The following is a 19,919-nucleotide window of genomic DNA, read 5'->3' as shown; positions in this document are numbered from 1 at the left end:
GAGCGGTTTATTGTGGTGACTATTTTCGATTTCACTCATATTAAATAGGGTGGTGAGCTAATGCTAGATGGTTTGAGGTGTGCACCGCTGCTGTGTATTTAGAGCGTTCCTTAAACTAGCAACGGGCGTTAAAATCTGTGGGTGACGTGATATTCTGACCCGGTGCTATCTCGGGGCTATTAGGCTATTCTCGGTGCAGGATTTCATTGCACGAGTTCATATAGTGCCATATCATCTAAATATATTTGAGTTCACAAATAAAATAAGACCTCCCAATGCAAAGTTTTATTCATAATTTATATTTTCAAAATTTAACTCAAATCTTATCCTAAATGACTTCATTTACGAGTACCTTTACAATTACACAGTGAGTACAAAGCAAGAGCTTGCTATCACGACGAGATGGTGGACGCTCCTTTAATTTCCCGCTGTAGTACTCTAACTTCTATTCACCCTGGAGAGGAAGGCCTCTCGGTGCTCCATTCACCTAGTGTCGACGCGTGCCGCCACGGGAGTGGAAGTCCGACGCGGGCGTCCTTTTCCTGTCACCGCGTGCCGGGCCTGCGGTGACATGCCCCCGCCCTCTTCACCACCTCTCGCTGCGCCTCGGGCCCGCCGTGGTACACCGCCACCCCTACCCCCTCCTTCGCCCCCGCCGCCCATACCCCTTGCTTCGCCGCGCCGCCGCCGCATCCCTGACCCTTGCCCCTCGCGCCAGCGCTCTCGCCTCCCCCTCTCGCTCGCCAATGCCGCCACTCCGACATCCCCCTCGCGCCGCTCTCGCCTCACTCTAGCGCTCGCCGTCACCACAGCTCCGTTGTCCCCTCGCGCAACCCTCGCTACACCACACACGCCGCTGGCCCGTAGCTCCCAGCCTGTAGCCGCCCCTGACCCATGTCTCGGTCGACCGCTAGCCCCTCCGCTGCTGTGCCCGCCATCTGCGCCCCCGGACCCGCGCTCCCGGCCCACGCCCAGCGCCCGCCGCCGCCCAGTGCCATCCGCGCCCCAGGGCCTCGGACCCGCGCCGCCGGCCGGTGGCGGTCACCGGACGCTACGCCGAGGAAGCAAGGCTGTAGGCAGGCACGGAGCTGCGGGGGGCCGAGCAGGTGAGGAGGCCGCGAGCCGCAGTTGGAGGCGAGAAGAGGTGCAGTCGGCACGGACTCGTGAGCTACGTGCGGAGACGAGGAGCTCGTGTGCCCACCGGCGGTCTGGCACTCGTCGCGCAGGAGCGTAGTGGATGAACTCGGCGTGGCCACCGGACGTCGGGCGCGGAGCACGGCGTAGCGGCCTGCGGAGCTTGCCGCTGCCTGTACAGGCAGGCACCAGCGCTCGTGGCCCGCGAGGTGCGTGGGGGATGGGAGCAGTAGGGCCGACCAGCACGCCCCCAACCAGCATCATCAGCGCCCCAGCCCCCCGCCCTCACGCTTGCCGACCCCAGCCGCCCAACACCACCGCCGAGGCGGGTCGGCTGCAGGCATCTGCCAGTGATGTATTCCTCCCCGCCGAGCATGCCAGTGATGCCATCCTGCCCCTCCCCGCCCGCAACACCGACCCCAGCGCTGCCTGGTGGAGGGAATTCTTCAACAGCTCGCCCAACAGGTGCTCGACTGATTGCCTCATCTAGATTTTGTATCTGCCAGATTTGGTCGTGAGGTGCTTGTGGATCAGCATGTTTTGTTGCTGTTTTGCACTTGCTTCCGTAATGGCGAATGTGAAGGGATGCTTCACAGGGTCGTAGTGCCAACGCAGGGTCGGCTTCGGCTTCTTCTTGGAACCGGCGGTCCCTCCGCTTCTCGGTGCGTCGATGCCAGCGGACACCACCAGTACTACCCCACCACTTGTAGGCTCCATCAGCTTGGCACTCCTGCACCTTTCCACCTCATCCGAGAAGCAGTCCAGGTGGTGCTGCTCACCACGGCCAATGCAATGATACAACCCAAACGAAGCAAGCTAGCGGCCCATATATTCCACAGTTCAAAATAAATGGGCGCAGCGAAGCGCGCAATTTACCTAGTAATGCATGAGATGTCTCCTAGCCTCTCACTCTCTGGATGAGCGTAAAGGTGCCAGCCTGGCCATACAGCACATAACAGGCCACGTGGGGGTCTGGAGCCATTACATACAAGTTGGACCGTGGTAATACATCCGAATAACATGACATCCAAGTTGGATCATGGTAATACATCTGAATAGGTATAGCCTCTCCCCGACTTGGACGTGGCCACCAGCCAAGCCATGGGCGAGATCGATCCTCCACGCCAGCAGCCTTCATCTCTCCCCAACAGAAGTTGTTCGTCGTCTTCATATTCTTATCTTCCCCGACTCCGATCCGGTGAAAGCAAGCTAAGCTCGTCGCCGACGATCTCCCCCACAGTAGCTCTACTCCAAGCTGCGGCTCTCTGAATCGTCATTGCCTATCCTTGGTGAGGTCCCCCGTACCCCTTTCAACCCCTCATGAGCACGCCCATGGCCCCATTTGGTATAGTTCACCTTTAAACCATGTGATCAAGGGGAAGAACGGTTGCATTTGTTCTTTCTTTACTGTTCCTACTGAAAGGAGAATGATATCTGGGCAAAACCCGCCACCGATGCCTTCAGCATAACAGCCATGATCAGTAAGTTATAAGGTCCACAATTTATGGAGGAAAACTAGCTAACTTACAACAATACAAGATATATACAAATATAATTTTTATCCCACCAAGTTTGATTGTTGTCAAGTCTCTGTTGGGACATTGCATACATCTCTTGCACAAGTAATAAATTAGATGCAAATATAATAGACAAATTTTTTTATGGAACAGGAGGGGCGCGCACTCACTATGGTTATAAATGATAGACAGAGACTGAGAAAACATTCTGGAGCATAACAGCAAGCTGTAGTTTATCGAGAATAGGCCTCACTCTCTACCATGTATATATATACTTTAGCCCGGTTGGTGGGAAGTCCGGTTTGGAACCACCAGGTTGGGAGTTCGACTCCCGCTTTGCACAAAAAATTCCCCTCGTCTGTTCCCATATCCAAAGCATAGTCTACGTCTGGCCTAACTCACAAGGCGACGGGCCACTATGTATGGATAGGGCAGAGGTTCAGGAGTTTTCTTGACCTATGTGAGAAGGTCTTAATACAATGCCGTGGGGGCGGTCTTTCCCCCCGCAGGTCAAGTTTTTTCTATATACTTGTACAGAACAAGACCATGCAAGCTGATGATGGGAGTAGCTAACACGAGCGTAGATAAAATTAAACAACCCAAAGTTACAAGTTTAAGGATCATGACAGCCATGTAATGTACACCGTATCTTATCTTAGCTGGTTGGCATGCAGTATGCCGACACTACTTGACGCTGGATCATCAAGCTGTACCAAAGTATAAACCATATATACCATAGCTACAGCTCACACGGATTCACATACATCAAAGTTATAGTGTCCTTGATGCTGAGCGGCAAGGTGTACGCATCATCACGCTTGTAAAAGAAATCCATTGTTCGTGCAACATCGACCGACTTCTCAAGAAACTCCCTAGGTCGCTTCTGGTCGAGGTATTCCTGGACGATGTCCATCCATGCTTCTTCGATTATGACTCTAAGCTTTTCGTTGGCTTGCTCTGCTGTTATCCCATATTGCTTCATGCAAGTTTGCACCGTGGATACCACATGCTCCGAAGCTTGTTCCCGCTTGAAGGGATGAAAATTCGGAATAATAATTAGAAAACAAGCCTTTGGTGAATATGCAGTATGTAACTATATCTAAGGCTTTGACTACTGATGAAAAGTTTTTCTGATAATTGAGAAGTTTATATATGTGTGGAGAGATTTTGTATATATACCTCATCTGACACGATGTCATTTCCAACGCGCCCCACAACAGAAACACCTCTGATAAGTTTGGGAAAGGTGAATGCCCAATTAACATCATCCTCCCGACAATCTCTTAGTGAAATGAGCACACCAATTATTATTTGCATACAGACACTACTACGCAAGGATTTTTCGAGGTGCTCATCAACAGTAGCTGGTACATAGTGTTCATCGCGCCAATTCACCTCAGCATGGTAGAATTTGGCAGTGCAGATCACCTAAATAGACATATGTACAAGACGTTAAAATAAATATTAGAAAACGTGATGACATGTTTCCTTAATGTGATCTTTTGGAGTAACTTACTAGTTTTTTGACAACTTCAGCATGCCTGTTTTTCTGAAGTTTTAACTCCTCCTCAATCTTATTTGTAGTGTCAAGTATGCCGATGAGGAGTGGCTTCAGATGTGCTGGGAACTCCTCTGTGGTTTGTTCATCCCACCTGCCATCGGTTAATATATTGTTCAATCACAGGTACTAAATGTTTTGTGAAGTGAATTTCATCAAACCTCCTGATATTATTTGAAGAACTACTGGGCAGCTGCGCAAACCTTTCTATGGCTGTGTTGAAGATAGTACTCTCCTCTGTGGTGCAACAATAGTTGTCATAAAGGTCATCAAGCAATGACGCTAACAGGGTGAACTTTGTCACCACTATCCGCGAATATGAGTAATAGGGCTCATAAATTGTTCCGAGAATCCAAAAATGTATCTCCACCATTCTGTCTCGTGCGAAGCTAAGGTCTGTCTTTGAGTGTAAATCCTTCCACCATCTACAAATTAATGATGAAATGACTATTATTAGTAGTTTAGCACAGTGCTCGCACACACTAATTGTTGGTAAGATACGTAAGCAATCCCATTATGAAGTAAGCACTACCAATTTATTAAGCCTGTGTCTCCTTACATTGTAAGTTCTTTCAGCTCATCACAGTAGATAGCCTGCAAGATGTTGTAGTCCAGCTTTGCAAACTCCAGTATAGTCCCATCATGCACAGCCTTCTTCTCGTACACTGAGATGTAGAGCCTTGCCTCCACCCTCTCGACCCGCCTGAACCGTGGTGTCTCCAATGTGCATCGCACTTCCTCTGCCAGCTCTGGCTCCAAATTTTTCATCGTCAAAGATTGGAGGCGGCTCTTGTTGAAAGTGATCATGTCGTCGAGTATCTCCTCCCCATGAGTTCTCACATGTGCAGCATCATACAACATTAGCAAGCAGCTGACATCGTCACTTGAAATGTTCCCTTGCTTGTCCCTAAACTTCTCAAACACGTCTGCATACATATTTAATTAGGGTCCATTTAATTTGGGATCCAAATGCTAATAGGTGAAAGTGCTAAACTTCAGCACTAGCTCATCCAAACGGCACTGCTGATGGGGCGAGCCAAACTTTAGTTAAGACTCAAAAATTTTAGCATATGTGTGAGTGCTAATATGTGCTAAAAGTTTAGCACTCAATTTTAGCTCCTCCAAACATAAAAATAGTGGCACACTGAAAGGACTGGGATTGGATTTGCCATCGTACCTGCAGAGACGGTGTATCCATGCTTCCTAAGCAAATAGAACCTCAATGAGGTGACATAGAGGTCATCAGAACCTCCATCCTCGTCATTGTAGATAGAATAAAGTAGGTCATTGATCTCCTTCTTGTAGTGGTAGTCCACCCCTATCCTTTGTAGAGTGTCAACGAGCTCCAGCTTCTGAGCCAGGTCGGAGGAGGCAAAGCTTTCCAGTATAATCCTCCTCACGTTCTCCTCCTTTACCTGTGCCCTCTCCTTCATTGTCAAGAGCTGCATGCGGTAAAAAAAAAAACTTTGTACAGCAAAATACCTAGTGCACAATGCAAAATATATACCACGGCAATACCTTAATTATCAACAGTATGGCTAGGTTAGTTCTGTTTACCTGTGATGGAGTGCATGTGGCATGGTTGAGGAAGAAGTCACCCCAGGGGCTGGGGCTGTACTCCCGGAACTGGTTGCACTGTGACTGCGGGGCGAGGGTGATCATCGGCGACGCCATGTCCACGGCTAGCTAGTGTCGCCGGAGATCGGTCAGGCTCTGATCAGGCTGGAGCTGCTTGGCTGGAGAAGATGTGGGTCTGGTCTGCGGGAAGGTCGTGTTTATATAGGGATCGATCGATCGGCGTCGACATCACTGTGGGGGGTTCATCAGTTGCGCGTGTGCATGTACATCTGCCCGAATCCACGTGTTCCATACGTGACGTGTGTGGTTCTGCGTGCGTCCCAGCCACAGATGCCATTTTTTTTATGCTAAACTTGGCAAGACACGGCGATCACCTTGATTCGTCGGAGCAGCTTGCTTGGGTTAATAATCATGAGAGAGCAAAACATCTTCCATGTGAAGAGTTTTTTTTTTCTCGAATACGCAAGAGAGGAGAGCTGCGCATCTTTGTATTACAAAGATAGAGTTTGAATACGACACGCTTTACGCGCCGGCAAGATCGCTACACAATACAAGAGAGCAATTAGGTAAAGGAACTTACTCGCAAAACAAAACAAGCTCTGGAAGCGTGACCATACGCAGCCGAAGCGTGTTGCATTGGGGATGACACAGCTCCAGCTGGAAGCAAGCTCCAACTTCGTGCCATCTGAAGACCAGCAACCTCCAACTTATTCGTCTCCCGGAGACAAACAACTGATGAAGCACAACAAGCATCAACCAGTAGCCTAGTGTCATCGCGCCTGGCTCTGGAGTTGAGCCCCCGCACGTTCCACGACAGGATATTTGATCTTATCCATGAACGTCAACGACCGCGGAGTGGTGATGCGCCTAGGCGGAGATCACAGCGGATTCGCTCGTTCTTGGGTGGAGTGATGGGTACACCGCCTCTCCACAGCCTAAACTTCGGGACAATAATATTGCTGCCTAAATGCAATGATGCGAAACAAATTCAACAATACAGGCCTATCTATTTGTTGAATGTTAGTTTCAAAATATTTACAAAAGTAGCCACGAATAGGATTGTGAAAGTAGCCTAAAAGGTTATCAGACCATCACAAACAGCATTCTTACCAAGAAGAAATATAATGGAAGGGTCTATTATCCTACACGAGACCTTACATGAATTACATAGAAAAAAAAACAAGATGGGATTATTTTTAAGATTGATTTAGAAAAAAGCTTATGATAAAGTGAAATGGGATTTCTTACAACAAACTCTTAAAATGAAAGGATTCTCTGATGTTTGGTGCAAATGGATAGAAGCGTTTACAAAATAAGGGAATGATATTGACAAAGCAAAGAACATCAAACTTCTGTTATGTGTCATTGAACAATTATCTAGCCTTAAAATAAACTTCCACAAAAGTGAAATATTTTTCTTTCGTCAAGCAAAACAACATGAATTAATGTACTCAAGTCTATTTGGTTGCAAGCTTGGCTCATATCCTTTTCGCTACGTAGGAATTCCGATGCATTTCAGAAAGCTTAGCAACAATGATCGGAAAATAATTGAGGATAGGATCGAGAAAATACTGAGTGGTTGGAAAGGCAACCTTTTATCTATAGGTGGTAGGTTGGTTCTGATTAACTCCATTTTGTCTAGTTTACCTATGTTTATGCTATCTTTTTTTGAGGTCCCAAAAGGAGTCTATAGAAAACTTTAGTACTATATATCAAGATTTTTCTGGCAAAACGACCAACATAAGAAAAAGTACAAACTAGTTATGTGGCCCTTGATGTGCCAACCAAAAGAATAGGGTGGTTTGGGAATACAAAATTTAGATATTCAAAATAAATACCTGCTTAGTAAATGGTTGTTTAAACTATGCAATGAAGTAGGCATTTGGCAAGAGTTGTTGCGGAATAAATATCTAAAGAATAAAACTCTAGGGCAAGTCAATAAGAAGCCTGGAGATTCATATTTTTGGACTAGTCTAATGGGGGTGAATGATAACTTTCTTAGCTTGGGACGTTTTTTTGCTTAAGGATGGTTCACAAATATGATTTTGGGAAGACATATGGCTGGGCAACCATACATTGAAGTCCCAATTTCCTTCTCTGTTCAACATTGTTCACTGACGACACACTACGGTAGCCGAAGTGTTTAGCACCACACCACTAAATATCTCTTTTAGGAGAGCTTTGATGTGGATAAACTACATGACTGACTCTGTATAGTGGATATGTTGTTGAACATTAATTTACAAGAGGGGAAGGATACCTTCATTTGGTCCCTACAAGCTAATGGCTGCTTCACGGTACACTCTATGTATAAAAATCTTGTTGATAATGGTATAAAGGTTACACAAGAAATTTGGTATGAAAAAATACCTTTAAAGATTAAAATCTTTATGTGGTACTTGAAAAGGGGTGTTTTACTTACAAAGGATAATTTAGCTAGGCGAAATTGGATCGAAAGAAAAGTGTGCAGCTTCTGTAACCGGGAGGAAATTATCCAACACCTTTTTTTCGATTGCGCTTATGCTAAATTTTTTTAATAAGCTATTCACTTAGTTTTTCGTTTAGGACCACCAAAGGATGTTGATGATTTATTTAATCATTGGTTAAAACAAGGGGGTCATAAACCAAATTTACATTTATTGACAGGCATATCAGCTATGTGTTGGGTGATTTGGCTATCTAAGAATGATATTGTTTTCAACAAATGTCAACCGAAACCTTTTTTACAGGTTTTATTCAGGGGAATGTATTGGTTACGCCATTGGACGCAGTTGCAGCGCAGTGAAAATCAAAAAGAGAAGATGATTCAGGCATGTCGTGTGCTGGAGATGTTGGCTCTTTATTTATTCATATCCCATGGATGGCCTTTTTAATTTATGAATTGGCTTTCAATAAGCATGCTTCATACTTTAATTATGTTGTGAGAATGTGGTGTGGTTGCTACTGCTTGTAATAAGGTTTGTCGGATCCCTCCTTGATGTGGAGGGTGAAGCCAGATAATCTTTCCATTACCTAAAGAAATTTGTTGGCTTCTACTAGGATTACACAATCAAGAGGATCGAGACATTGAAGTCCTTTCATTCTCCGGCTTCTTTTCGCCAAAATGCAACAACTACATCCTTCTGTCAGTTGTTCAGTATTATACAATTTTGTGGTCTTATGTGCCATTGCTAATATATGTATTTTCATATTTGATTCTATCTTGTTGTTAGCTAACTGTAACTATAACCAAAGACAAGAGTGCTGCTGAGAAGGAAATAAGCATTCAGCAGCTCTATAAATGAGAAAAAGTAAACAGCCGTAGCAAGGTGATCCTTGAGTTTATTGCTCACCTGGTGAAACAAAGGCTCTCCCCTCACTCAAATATTTTAGCCGTTAGATCTAAAATGGATATCTCAGATCCACCCACCCTCTCTCCATCTTAAATTTTCACACCTTCTTTCCCTCCTCTCCTCCCCCACCTTCTTCTTCCTCTAGCTCCCTGCGCCAGCCCCCCACCCGCCCGCCGCTGCCACCCCTCTGACTAGCCCTAGCCCGCCCACGCTGGCCGTCCAGCCAGCCCCTCCCGCCGCCGCTTCCCGCCGCCATCACCCCCGCCCCGGCACCACCCAACCGCCGTCCACCACGCCGGTGGCCTCGCCGCCTCACGACCGCCGCCGCCGCCGGCCCTCAGGCCCGCGGACAGCAGTAGCCTACTTCTCCCCCCCACCCCCCCCCACACACACACCAACCCCGAACCCTAACCTCGCCGAAGTTGGAGAAGAAGGTGTAGATGGTGAACAAAGAAAATTCGAGTGAGGAGAGTCTCCAAATCACTTAGGTGAGGTTTAGCTTTCCCCTTTGCTTATGTTAATTATTGGTATGTGCACATGGTTTGAACTATTTAGGTGCTTAGATAGTGGCCCTAGGCGTGGATATTCGCCAGCTCTGCTACTGCGCATCGCCCTAGGGAGATGGAAACAGAAAGATGGATATTCAAAATATTTGAATATATTTCCATGCGAATTGTATCTGCTTCCATCATAGGGATGGAAATGGGATGGAAAGGAGAAGATGCATATCCAAAGTATCTGAATATATTTCCATGCGAATCCTATCCGCTTCTATCTGCTAGAAAATCTCTCATTAGTACCGGTCGGGAACCCCCGGTTTGTACCGGTTTCCTGACCGGTACCGCTCCTCCGGTACTAAGTGCACGCGCACTTAGTACCGGTCAGCTGGCCCGGTACTAAACGGCCTATTTAGTACCGGTTGGTAACACCAACCGGTACTAAACTGCTGGCCACGCCAGCAGCTAGGCCGAGCAGTTTAGTACCGGTTGGTAATACCAACCGGTGCTAAACGATTTTTTTTTCTTTTTGATGCTTTATATTTATTCTCTTTTCCCTTCAATTTCAATTAATTAGTATTAGTAGTCGTACTCGCAGCGGTTTGTGTATTCGTACTCATACTCGTATCTAGAATTTATATTTGTATATGGAGCAAAGCAAATAAAAAAAATTATATACATACACGGGTTAAAGAAATGTTAGAAATTATATACATACATGGATAAAAGACAATAATATTTACAAGTATGAATTCTCATAAGTTTTTTCCGACAAATTCTTCAATAATTCTAATCATCTGCATTGTCATCGGCACCGGCATCCTTCTTGCGGCGTTTGTTGAATTTATCAGCTCGAGCCACACTTATCATTGGATCGGAATGAAATTCACCTTTTGGATTTATCACCTCATCCAACAGGAATCCACAGAGTGCTTCTTGAATTGCCCTGATTCTTTCCGGTTCGATGAGGTTCTCTTTCATACTCCAAATCTGTCAACAACAAATAAACACCAATAGTTTAATTTAATACCTGCATGGAATTAGATACAAGAAATTGTTACTAATGTTATACGTACTTTGAAGTTTTCTTGTGTCACCCTCTTGGTATCTCTGCAAAAAAGTGGATGTGCTCACATACGTAGTATCCGCAGAGGTTGGTTCCTTAGTTCTGTCTCAAACACTATATACATATATACATATATACATGTTATGAAATATTCATGATGTTTGAATAAATAAAAGTAGATGTGCGATATTCGTACCGGCTTGTTATGGTTGAATTCAAGCTCAGTCGGTGTTGACGCGACTCCTAATTGTGTTTTGAGGAACCGAGATCATGCCCTTTGCATGATGTCTACGAGATTTTGATATAATTCTGGTGGCTTATTCAAGGAGTCCCACACAGTAACTCGGGACCGATCGATTTCGATCACAAGTAGGATCCAGTGGAAACTGTTGATACATACATATGAATACAAGAAATGTTAGATATATACACTTATTGGCTAGTATTCTACACCTGTCCTAACATTCTGCTGTCCTGTCAAGCTGACACTGTCCACTGCCCACCACTTTGTCCACTTGGTGTAGAGAGACCGCCATTATCATTTAGAATTCCATAAATAAATCCCCATTATGATTAAAAAATCCAATAATTAATCCTGTTGTGACACACAATTATGAAGCGGGACGTGAGACCATTTTCTTGTTGCAGTACCTAAAAAATCTCAACCTTTGATTTGAACCGAAACAAATATAAATAATGACCGAATGATTCAAGTATTTTTTACACCAAGCTTTCTTTCTGTACAAGTGAACACGCATACAATCATTAGAAAAAATGGATCCACAGTGCTCCCTCTGTTTCCAAAATTATGGACGTTTTAGACATTATGGTTAATTTCTTCCTCACTCCACCTGCTCTATATTTTGGTGGAGCACCCCTTGAGATGCTCCACATTTTTTTTTGGAGTGGAGCTAATTTTTCATAGAGTGGAAAGATGCTAGTTGTCTTGTTTGGACATTTTTATTTTAGAGTAAAGCTATTTTTCTTAAAGTGGAGCGATCCCAAACACGCCTATATATCACGGGAGATTTAAATTTTAAAACCATTTACCACTTGTATGTTTGCCGGCACCGCGCGACTCATGTTGCGGGCTATCGATTCCCATCGCCAAGCCCGCCAAGAACCCGCGTGGCGCGCACGACGCCAAGGCAGGCCTCTCGTGGGAGCGCGTTGAGCAATTTCCCGCCATGCCAACGTTCCTCCATGATGCAGAGACGGTGTGTGCGGATTGGCGCATCTTCTGAAGTTGCTCAGCGCCTGGCTGATCTCCCGTTCCCGTATTGAACAAGCCTGGCTGCTCAGAGACGGTGCGAATGATTCAATGATTTTTTACACCAAGCTTTCTTTCTGTACAAGTGAACATGCATACAATCATTAGAAAAAATGAATCCACAGTGCTCCCTCTGTTTCCAAAATTATAGAAGTTTTAGACATTATGGTTAATTTCTTCCTTACTCCACCTGCTCCATATTTTTGGTGGAGCACCCCTTGAGATGCTCCACATTTTTTCATGGAGTGGAAAGGTGCTAGTTGTCTTGTTTGGACATTTTTATTTTAGAGTGGAGCTATTTTTCTTACAGTGGAGCGATCCCAAACACGCCTATATGTCATGAGTGATTTATTAGTGTGCCTATTTCCGATCATGCCAACATTTAATATGGTGGTTAGTGCGGGCCAGGCAACAAGGACGGTGGTTAATACCGTGAAGGAGAAGTCTCACGACGACTTGGACCATCATCCTCCCCGAGGCCCACATCCACGTGAGTATGAAGAAGATGTCGATGCGCGCTGCTTGGGTAGATCTATGACACATCCACACATTAATGACATTAATAATCGCTTCTCAATACTGCATGTACGTGCTGAATTAAAACAGCGCGTACATAAATTTGCACTCCATATTTAACATCAAGAGCTCAGTTACATCAACATATTTGCTCATTATTTAAAAGTATACATCGCATTGAGATATCATTTTGCACTCTGTCATATCGGTTGAGTTTTGAACCAAAGTTTGATGAGATGGTTGTATATAGTAATATGAATATTAATTTGTGAGAAAAACATGCAAAAACACCAAGTTGTAGTATATATGTATGTATATTAGTGATACATATCTGTATTAATAATCGCTTAAAGCAGTCAAGAAGTTTTCGGGGATTTATTTTAGGATTTAACCGGCGCTATTCTTTCAGTGGTAGGCGACATGCCCGTCGATAGCGGGGCTCAATTTCTCGGAGGTGCTCATAACGGTAGGATTGCATGCGTGTATTCATAGGAGTGAGTGTACGTATGTACGTTGCGTTTGTACTGTATTAGAAAAAGCTTTGGGGGACTGCTTGCACTGTGGACCGTCATTATCCATTGACCCTTGTGCTTGGTAGTGGCCTATCACTTCGAGCGCTCTGTGTCTGGAGGTGGTAATGGACCATGACCTTAGTAATCTCTTCACAGTTCAAGTTGATTTTTATATATTTTTAGTCTAAAATTGTATAAGATTAGAGCTCAACTCTTTTAGAGCTCAACTTTTAGATAATCTAATTTAAATTTTAAAACCCTTTACCACCTGTATGTGTGCCGGCACCGCGCGACTCATGTTGCGGGCTATTGATTCCCATCGCCAAGTCCGCCAAGGACCCGCGTGGCGGGCACGACGCCAAGGAAGGCCTCTCGTGGGAGCGTGTTGAGCAATTTCCCGACATGCCAACGTTCCTCCATGATGCAGAGACGGTGCGTGCACATTGGCGCATCTCCTGAAGTTGCTCAGCGCCTGGCTGATCTCCCATTCCCCGTATTGAAAAAGCCTGGCTGCTCAGAGACAGTACGAATGATTTAAGGATTTTTTACACCAAGTTTTCTTTCTGTACAAGTGAACACGCATACAATCATTAGAAAAAATGGATCCACAGTGCTCCCTCTGTTTCCAAAATTATAGACGTTTTAGACATTATGGTTAATTTCTTCCTTACTCCACCCTCCATATTTTGGTGGAGCACCCCTTGAGATGCTCCACATTTTTTCATGGAGTGGAAAGGTGCTAGTTGTCTTGTTTGGACATTTTTATTTTAGAGTGGAACTAATTTTCTTACAGTGGAGTGATCCCAAACACGCCTATATGTCACGAGTGATTTATTAGTGTGCCTATTTCCGATCATGCCAACATTTAATATGGTGGTTAGTGCGGGCCAGGCAACAGGACGGTGGTTAATACCGTGAAGGAGAAGTCTCGCGACGACTTGGACCATCATCCTCCCCGAGGCCCACGTCCACGTGAATATGAAGAAGATGTCGATGCGCGCTGCTTGGGTAGATCCATGACACATCCACACATTAATGACATTAATAATCGCTCCTTAATACTGCATGTACGTGCTGAATTAAAACTGCGCATACATAAATTTGCACTCCATATTTAACATCAAGAGCTCAATAACATCGACATATTTGCTCATTATTTAAAAATATATTATATAATGTATAATATAATATATGTTTTATAAAATACTGTAAGTATGCACATATTTGGTCATTTACATAAAAAAAAACTCAATCTCTATTTTTGAACTGAAGGAAATATGAATAATGACTATAAATAATTGAAGAAATTTTTAAACACCAAGATGACTTTGTGGTGGGAACACTCGTACAATCGAAAAACTGGATCCATGGTCCCCTAGTTTTTAAAATCTAGACATTATCTCTCATAGCAAGGAGCGGTTTCTTGTGGTGACTATTTTCGATTTCACTCATATTTAATAGGTTGGTGAGCTAGGCAACACTTGGTGCAAACCAAGCACTTGGTGCAAACCCGTGCAAATCAACTAAAAAAAGTTTCAAAAATTCTGAAAAAAATTATGAATATACTTCTCAGCTTACCTCATATATATATAATTTTATGGTCAAATTCATCTTACTCTAGAAGTTACAAAAAAGACAAATTTTCTGAAAATAGTAAGAGTTCAAATGCACCCGAAATTTTTCTTTTTTTAACTTCTAGAGTAAGATGATTTTGACCATGAAATTTTATATATAGATGAGGTAAGCTGAGAAGTATATTCAAATTTTTTTTTAGAATTTTTGAAATTTTTTTAGTTGGTTTGAACGGGTTTGCACAAGTGCTTGGTTTGCACCTGATTTGATGCCGGTGAGCTAATGCTAGATGGTTTGAGGTGTGCATTGCTGCTGTGTATTTAGAGCGTTCCTTAAACTCTGGCAACGGGCGTTAAAAACTCTGGGTGACGTCATATTCTGACCCGGTGCTATCTCGAGGCTATCAGGCTATTCTCGGTGCAGGATTTCATTGCACGATTTCATATAGTGCCATATCATCTAAATATATTTGAGTTCATAAATGAAATAAGACCTCACAATGCAAAGTTTTATTTCACGATTTTATAGACTAGCCACACTATTTAATTGTAAAATATGTGATTGGACGCAATTGCATAAAATGAAAATCCCAGTGCAAGTTTCATCAAGTTTCATAGTCTTGGAAACAGTGTATACACAGCTTCATCCTGATAAAACTTCTTCACTATCTTTCTTCATAATTATCTTATCATATCAATCACAAATGCCGATGCTGTATTTAATATGTATAAAATCTCTATAAAACTTGCACCGGAATCATTCTTATCCTTTATCTCTTCTCATCCGCAACATCAGCGGCCGGGCGAGCTCGAGCAGGAGGCGGGCAGGCGGCAGAGGCAGTGGGTGAAGGAACGTGGAAATTGAAGGAGACAAGTGGACGTGCAGCAGCAGCCGGCTCGGCAGTGAGCCAGAGAGGAGGGACCCCCGACACTGGACGGCCCCTCGGTGGCGGGCAAAGCAGCAGGTCGGTGGGTCCCTGTCCCTGTAAGCACGCAGGTTTGCAGCATGGCAGGCCACTGGCCACCCGTCAAGAGCAGCAGGGTGCGTTTAGTTCCTGAAAATTTTCACTTCGAAATTTGTGATTTTTCTTTTGGATACATGCATGGAGCACTAAATATAATTAAATAATAAAAAATAATTACACAGTTTGGATGTACACGACGAGACAAATCTTTTGAGCCTAATTAGTGCATGATTAGCTATAAGTGCTACAGTAACCCACATGTGCTAATGATGAGGTCAAAGGCCTCAAAAGATTCGTCTCGCAGTTTCCAATTGAGTTCTGAAATTAATTTTTTAATTAGTGTTCGAAAAGCCCTCCCGACATCTAATCAGTCTTCGCGTGAGGCCCTGCGCCCACGTGAATACGAAGAAGAGATCCAGGAGGACACATCCACACGTTAATAATTATTTCATAATCCGTGCTTAATTAAAACCGCACGCACACATAGGCACTCCATATTCATTTAACGTCGAGAGCACAAGAACATCGCATCGAGATGTCATTTTGCACTCCGTCATATCGGTTGAGTTTTGAACCAAAGTTCAGATGAGATGGTTGTATATAGTAGTATGCATATTAATATGTGAGAAAAACATGCAAAAACACCAAGTTGTAGTATATATGTATGTATATTAGTGATACATATCTGTGTTAATAATCGCTGAAAGCAGAGCCAAAAAGCTTTGGGGATTTATTCTAAGATTTAACCGGCGCTATTTTTTCAGTGGTAGGTGATATGCTTGTCGATAGCGAGGTTCAGTCTCTCGGAGGTGCTTATAGCGGTAGGGTTGCGTACGTGTATTCATAGGAGTGTGTGTACGTGCGTTTGTGAGCGTCTGCGTTTGTACTGTGTTTCAAAAAAAGCTTTGGGCGGCTGCTTGCACCGTCGACCGTCATTGTCCCTTGACCCTTGTGCTTGGCAGTGGCCTATCACTTGCAGCCCTCTATGTGTTTGGAGGTAGTAATGGACTATGACTTTAGTGATCTCTTCACAGTCCAAGTTGGCTCTTATATATTTTTAGTTTAAAATTATATAAGATTAGAGGCCAGATCTTTTAAAGCTCAGATCTTAGATAATCTAAGTTAAATTTTAAGACCCTTTACCACCTCTATGTGTGCCGGCACCGCGCGACTCGTGTTGCGGGCCATCGGTTCCCATCGCCAAGCCCGCCAAGGACCCGCGTGGCGCGCACGACGCCAAGGAAGGACTCTCGTGGGAGCGCGTCGAGAAATTTCCCGCCATGCCCAACGTTTCCTCGATGATGCAGAGACGGTGCGTGCGGATTGGCGCATCTCTTGAAGCTGCTCAGCGCCTGGCTGATCTCCCGTTCCCCGTATTGAAAAAGCCTGGCTGCTCAGAGACGGTGGGCATGAGACCAGCCAGGTGATGCCGGCAGCGTCCCGGAGTGCTATTTCATCGAGCACCTTTCGAGCGCCAGTGTGGTAGGGGCGGCTGGCGTGCTTGGAACCACAATGGAGGCCGTTGTGGGCGCACCCTGGCGTGGAGTTGTCACACCCGGTTTTAAGGACAAAACCGAATACATAACTATATGTATGCCAGGATCAAGTTTCATATATATAGAGACATCATAAGTGAATAATCAATAACAATATCACGAAAAAGAGAATTAAAATAATTATATATTATCAGAGTTAGACAGCTTATCCTAGAAACGAAGGCTCCAAACTTCTCAGGCAATTGACTGGGGGTTGCGTACGCCTAGAACTCAGCATCATCTTCAAAATACTTCACATCCACTTTCTCTTCTGAGCAGCAGTAAGCAAGGATAAGTACACTTATAGTTGGTACTCAGCAAGGCCACAAGAAATAACCAGAATAATGATTTAAGTCCATCTTTAAGTTAAATTAGTCATGTGAGGGTCCAAGCCGCTCGTGACCGTGAGCACGTCTGATATATCAGTTTTCACTCTGCAGAGGTTGTACACTTTACCCACACTTCCGAGGTGTGATTGCATAGGGATGCTACGAGACATTTACAAAGATTCCGTAACCTATGACAATTCGCTAAGGTTTCAAGTCAAAGCGGTCATAACACTTCCTAACGAGGAGGTACCTTAGCCAAGGACCACAAAACAAAACCTCAAGAAGACCGACCTATACCCCGTCGATGCATCGCCTCTTACCCTTTCGGTAAGATTGTCATAAGCTAGAGTCTCTAATTAATTAGCCAAAACCAGAGCCATATAGTATTGTGGTTGTACTATTTTCCTGGGTAGTTCTCCATGTTCCAATTAATTCAAGGTATTCTTATAATTAAGCATAGATAGAAAGATGGTTAGGGTCACTTGCCTTCGTCAAAGCACTGCTGCTACTCAGGAACATCTTCAAAATCTTGCTGTTGTGGTTCCTCGAACGGCACACCGTCTAACGTATCACATGAGCACATACAAGCAAATAAATACAATAAATAAGAAATAGTTCAACAAACAATGTAAACAATATAAAACGAGGTTATAAAACTACTGTACATGTTGCAAGGATCGCGTGAGCGCAAGAATCGCTAAAAACGGAATTAAAATGATCAAGTTATGGCTAAAACGGGGTTCTAGGGTCTTATTTGCGAATGTTTTGAAATAAAAAGGGCTCTGGGCGAAGAAACTAAGGACTAAAATGTAATTAAACCTTATACATAGGGGCTAGTACTTAAAACTCAAGCTTAGGATGGCGGGTTCTATTTTAGAAAAGTCCAGGGGCTAAAACATAAAATAAATGGCTGATTCGTAAATATTTTTGAACTGCAATGGACTACGGGTTGCTTTTAGAAAAACATAGGGGCTCTTTTGCAAAAATAGCCAGGGTTGACCGGTACGCTAGGGTTTGACTCCGGTTGAAACGGATCTGGGCCGTTGGATTGGGATCGGGCGGCTCGGGATTGGATTAGATCGGATCCGTTGGATCCAGATCCGGCGGTTCGGGTTTAGATCAGATCTGGGCAATCCGATTCAGATCGGACGGCTGAAAACAGAACAGGCGGCGCGCGTGGCGGCGAGCAACGGCGAGCGGCGGCGGGCGGCGGCGATGTCACCGGAGTTACGCGATAACGCGTTTCCGGGCTCGGTTTCGGCTCTGGTTAGGACGGGGAGGAAGCACGCGACGCGGGTAACGCAACTAGAGGCTCGACGCGGGGCTAGCAGGAGCAAAACAGCGCGCACAGTGGCGAGCGGCGGAGAGGCAACACCGGCGAGCAATCTTGCGCGCGCACGAGCGAGAGGAAGGAGAGAAAGCAGCTGACAACGGCCCTCACCACTGCGTGGAACTCCGGCGGGGGTCGAACTTGGCGAGGCAGCGGCGGGTCGACGGCGCTGCGGCGGCGGGGCAAAGCCCCAGGGACGGCGACTCCAGGGCGAGGCGCTAGCTATTGTTTTGCGCAGGGCGAGGGGCGGCGGCTGCGGCTTGGGGTTCAAGGGCATGGGGCGGTGCTATTTATAGGGGCCCCGGCGTGTGTGCGGGCCTGGGGAGGCGCGGCGGCTTGCGCCGGTCGGACTCGTGCTCGAGTCCGGCTCGGGCGTGGGGAGGGAGGAAGGTCCGACGGGCGGGGCCTGCCTGTCCCCATTAGAGGGAGGGAGAGGAAGGAGAGAGCGGGCCGGCGTGCGTAACGGGCCTGGAAAAAGGATTCTGGGCCGTGGGAAAAGAAGAGAAAAAGAAAAGAAGAGATGGGCTGGGCCGGTTGTTTGGGCTGAAAAGAAGTTTTCCATTTTTTTTCTTTTGCAATTGATTCAAACAAATTTAATTCAAATTCAAATTTAAATTGAACAACAAGCAATAAAACAATGCAAAGCTGCATGAGTGCAAAACAAACTAAACAACCTCATTTAGTTTTAGAAAAACAATCAATTATTATTTTTCTCTTATACTAATTTTTTGTGAAGAAAAATAAATGTTAAGAAAATTTTAAAATTATGAGAAAATTGTTGCTTTATTTTTTTACTTTTAATCTCATCATGAAATTCAATAATTTCAGGGTGTGATAGGAGTAGAGGTTGAGGAAAGCGTGGAGGACGAGTAGGGGGTCATGGTTCCTGGGTGTGGAACAGTGGCCGCCGAACACCCTGCAGGTGGCGCCGCAGTGCGCTGCAGCGTCGCGTTGTTGGAGGCATCGACGATGTTTTTTTTTACATTTTTACCATTATTATGAATGGCACTCATCATATTGTCATCTTTAGAATGAGACCTACATATATACAAGTAGTGAGAAGTTTTACTTACAAATTTACCACATTTACGCATGTGGCAGCCACAGCAGCAGGAAACACGGGCGCCGAGTCAGCAGGGCCCCTACGCCGTGCTCCCATTGTTACTACACGCTGGGCCCGACCTCCCGCCGCTAACCCTATCCCATTAG

General features: G+C 45.0%; 1 protein-coding gene across 3 annotated transcripts; it reads right to left on the bottom strand.

Annotated features, from left to right (window-relative positions):
• Positions 1–3,205: 3,205 nt before the first annotated feature.
• Positions 3,206–5,954, bottom strand: LOC120663952 ((E)-beta-caryophyllene synthase-like). Of its 3 annotated transcripts, none has more exons than XM_039942910.1 (7): positions 5,767–5,954; positions 5,387–5,651; positions 4,769–5,135; positions 4,413–4,634; positions 4,168–4,303; positions 3,831–4,079; positions 3,206–3,678 (listed from the first exon to the last, which is right to left on the bottom strand). In XM_039942910.1, exons 1-7 carry the CDS (start codon positions 5,881–5,883, stop codon positions 3,391–3,393), a joined length of 1,644 nt encoding a protein of 547 aa, XP_039798844.1. In that variant the 5' UTR covers positions 5,884–5,954; the 3' UTR covers positions 3,206–3,390. The 3 variants fall into 3 exon arrangements, with proteins under 3 accessions (XP_039798844.1, XP_039798851.1, XP_039798859.1); XM_039942917.1 differs by having other exon boundaries at positions 5,387–5,636; XM_039942925.1 differs by having other exon boundaries at positions 5,387–5,624.
• Between the last annotated feature and the right edge of the window lie 13,965 nt (positions 5,955–19,919).

Source organism: Panicum virgatum, chromosome 2K (assembly GCF_016808335.1).
Source record: "Panicum virgatum strain AP13 chromosome 2K, P.virgatum_v5, whole genome shotgun sequence".
NCBI classification, from domain to species: domain Eukaryota; kingdom Viridiplantae; phylum Streptophyta; class Magnoliopsida; order Poales; family Poaceae; genus Panicum; species Panicum virgatum.
The sequence above is the reverse complement of the archived record's forward strand: the minus strand, read 5'-3'. Positions and strand labels throughout refer to the sequence as shown.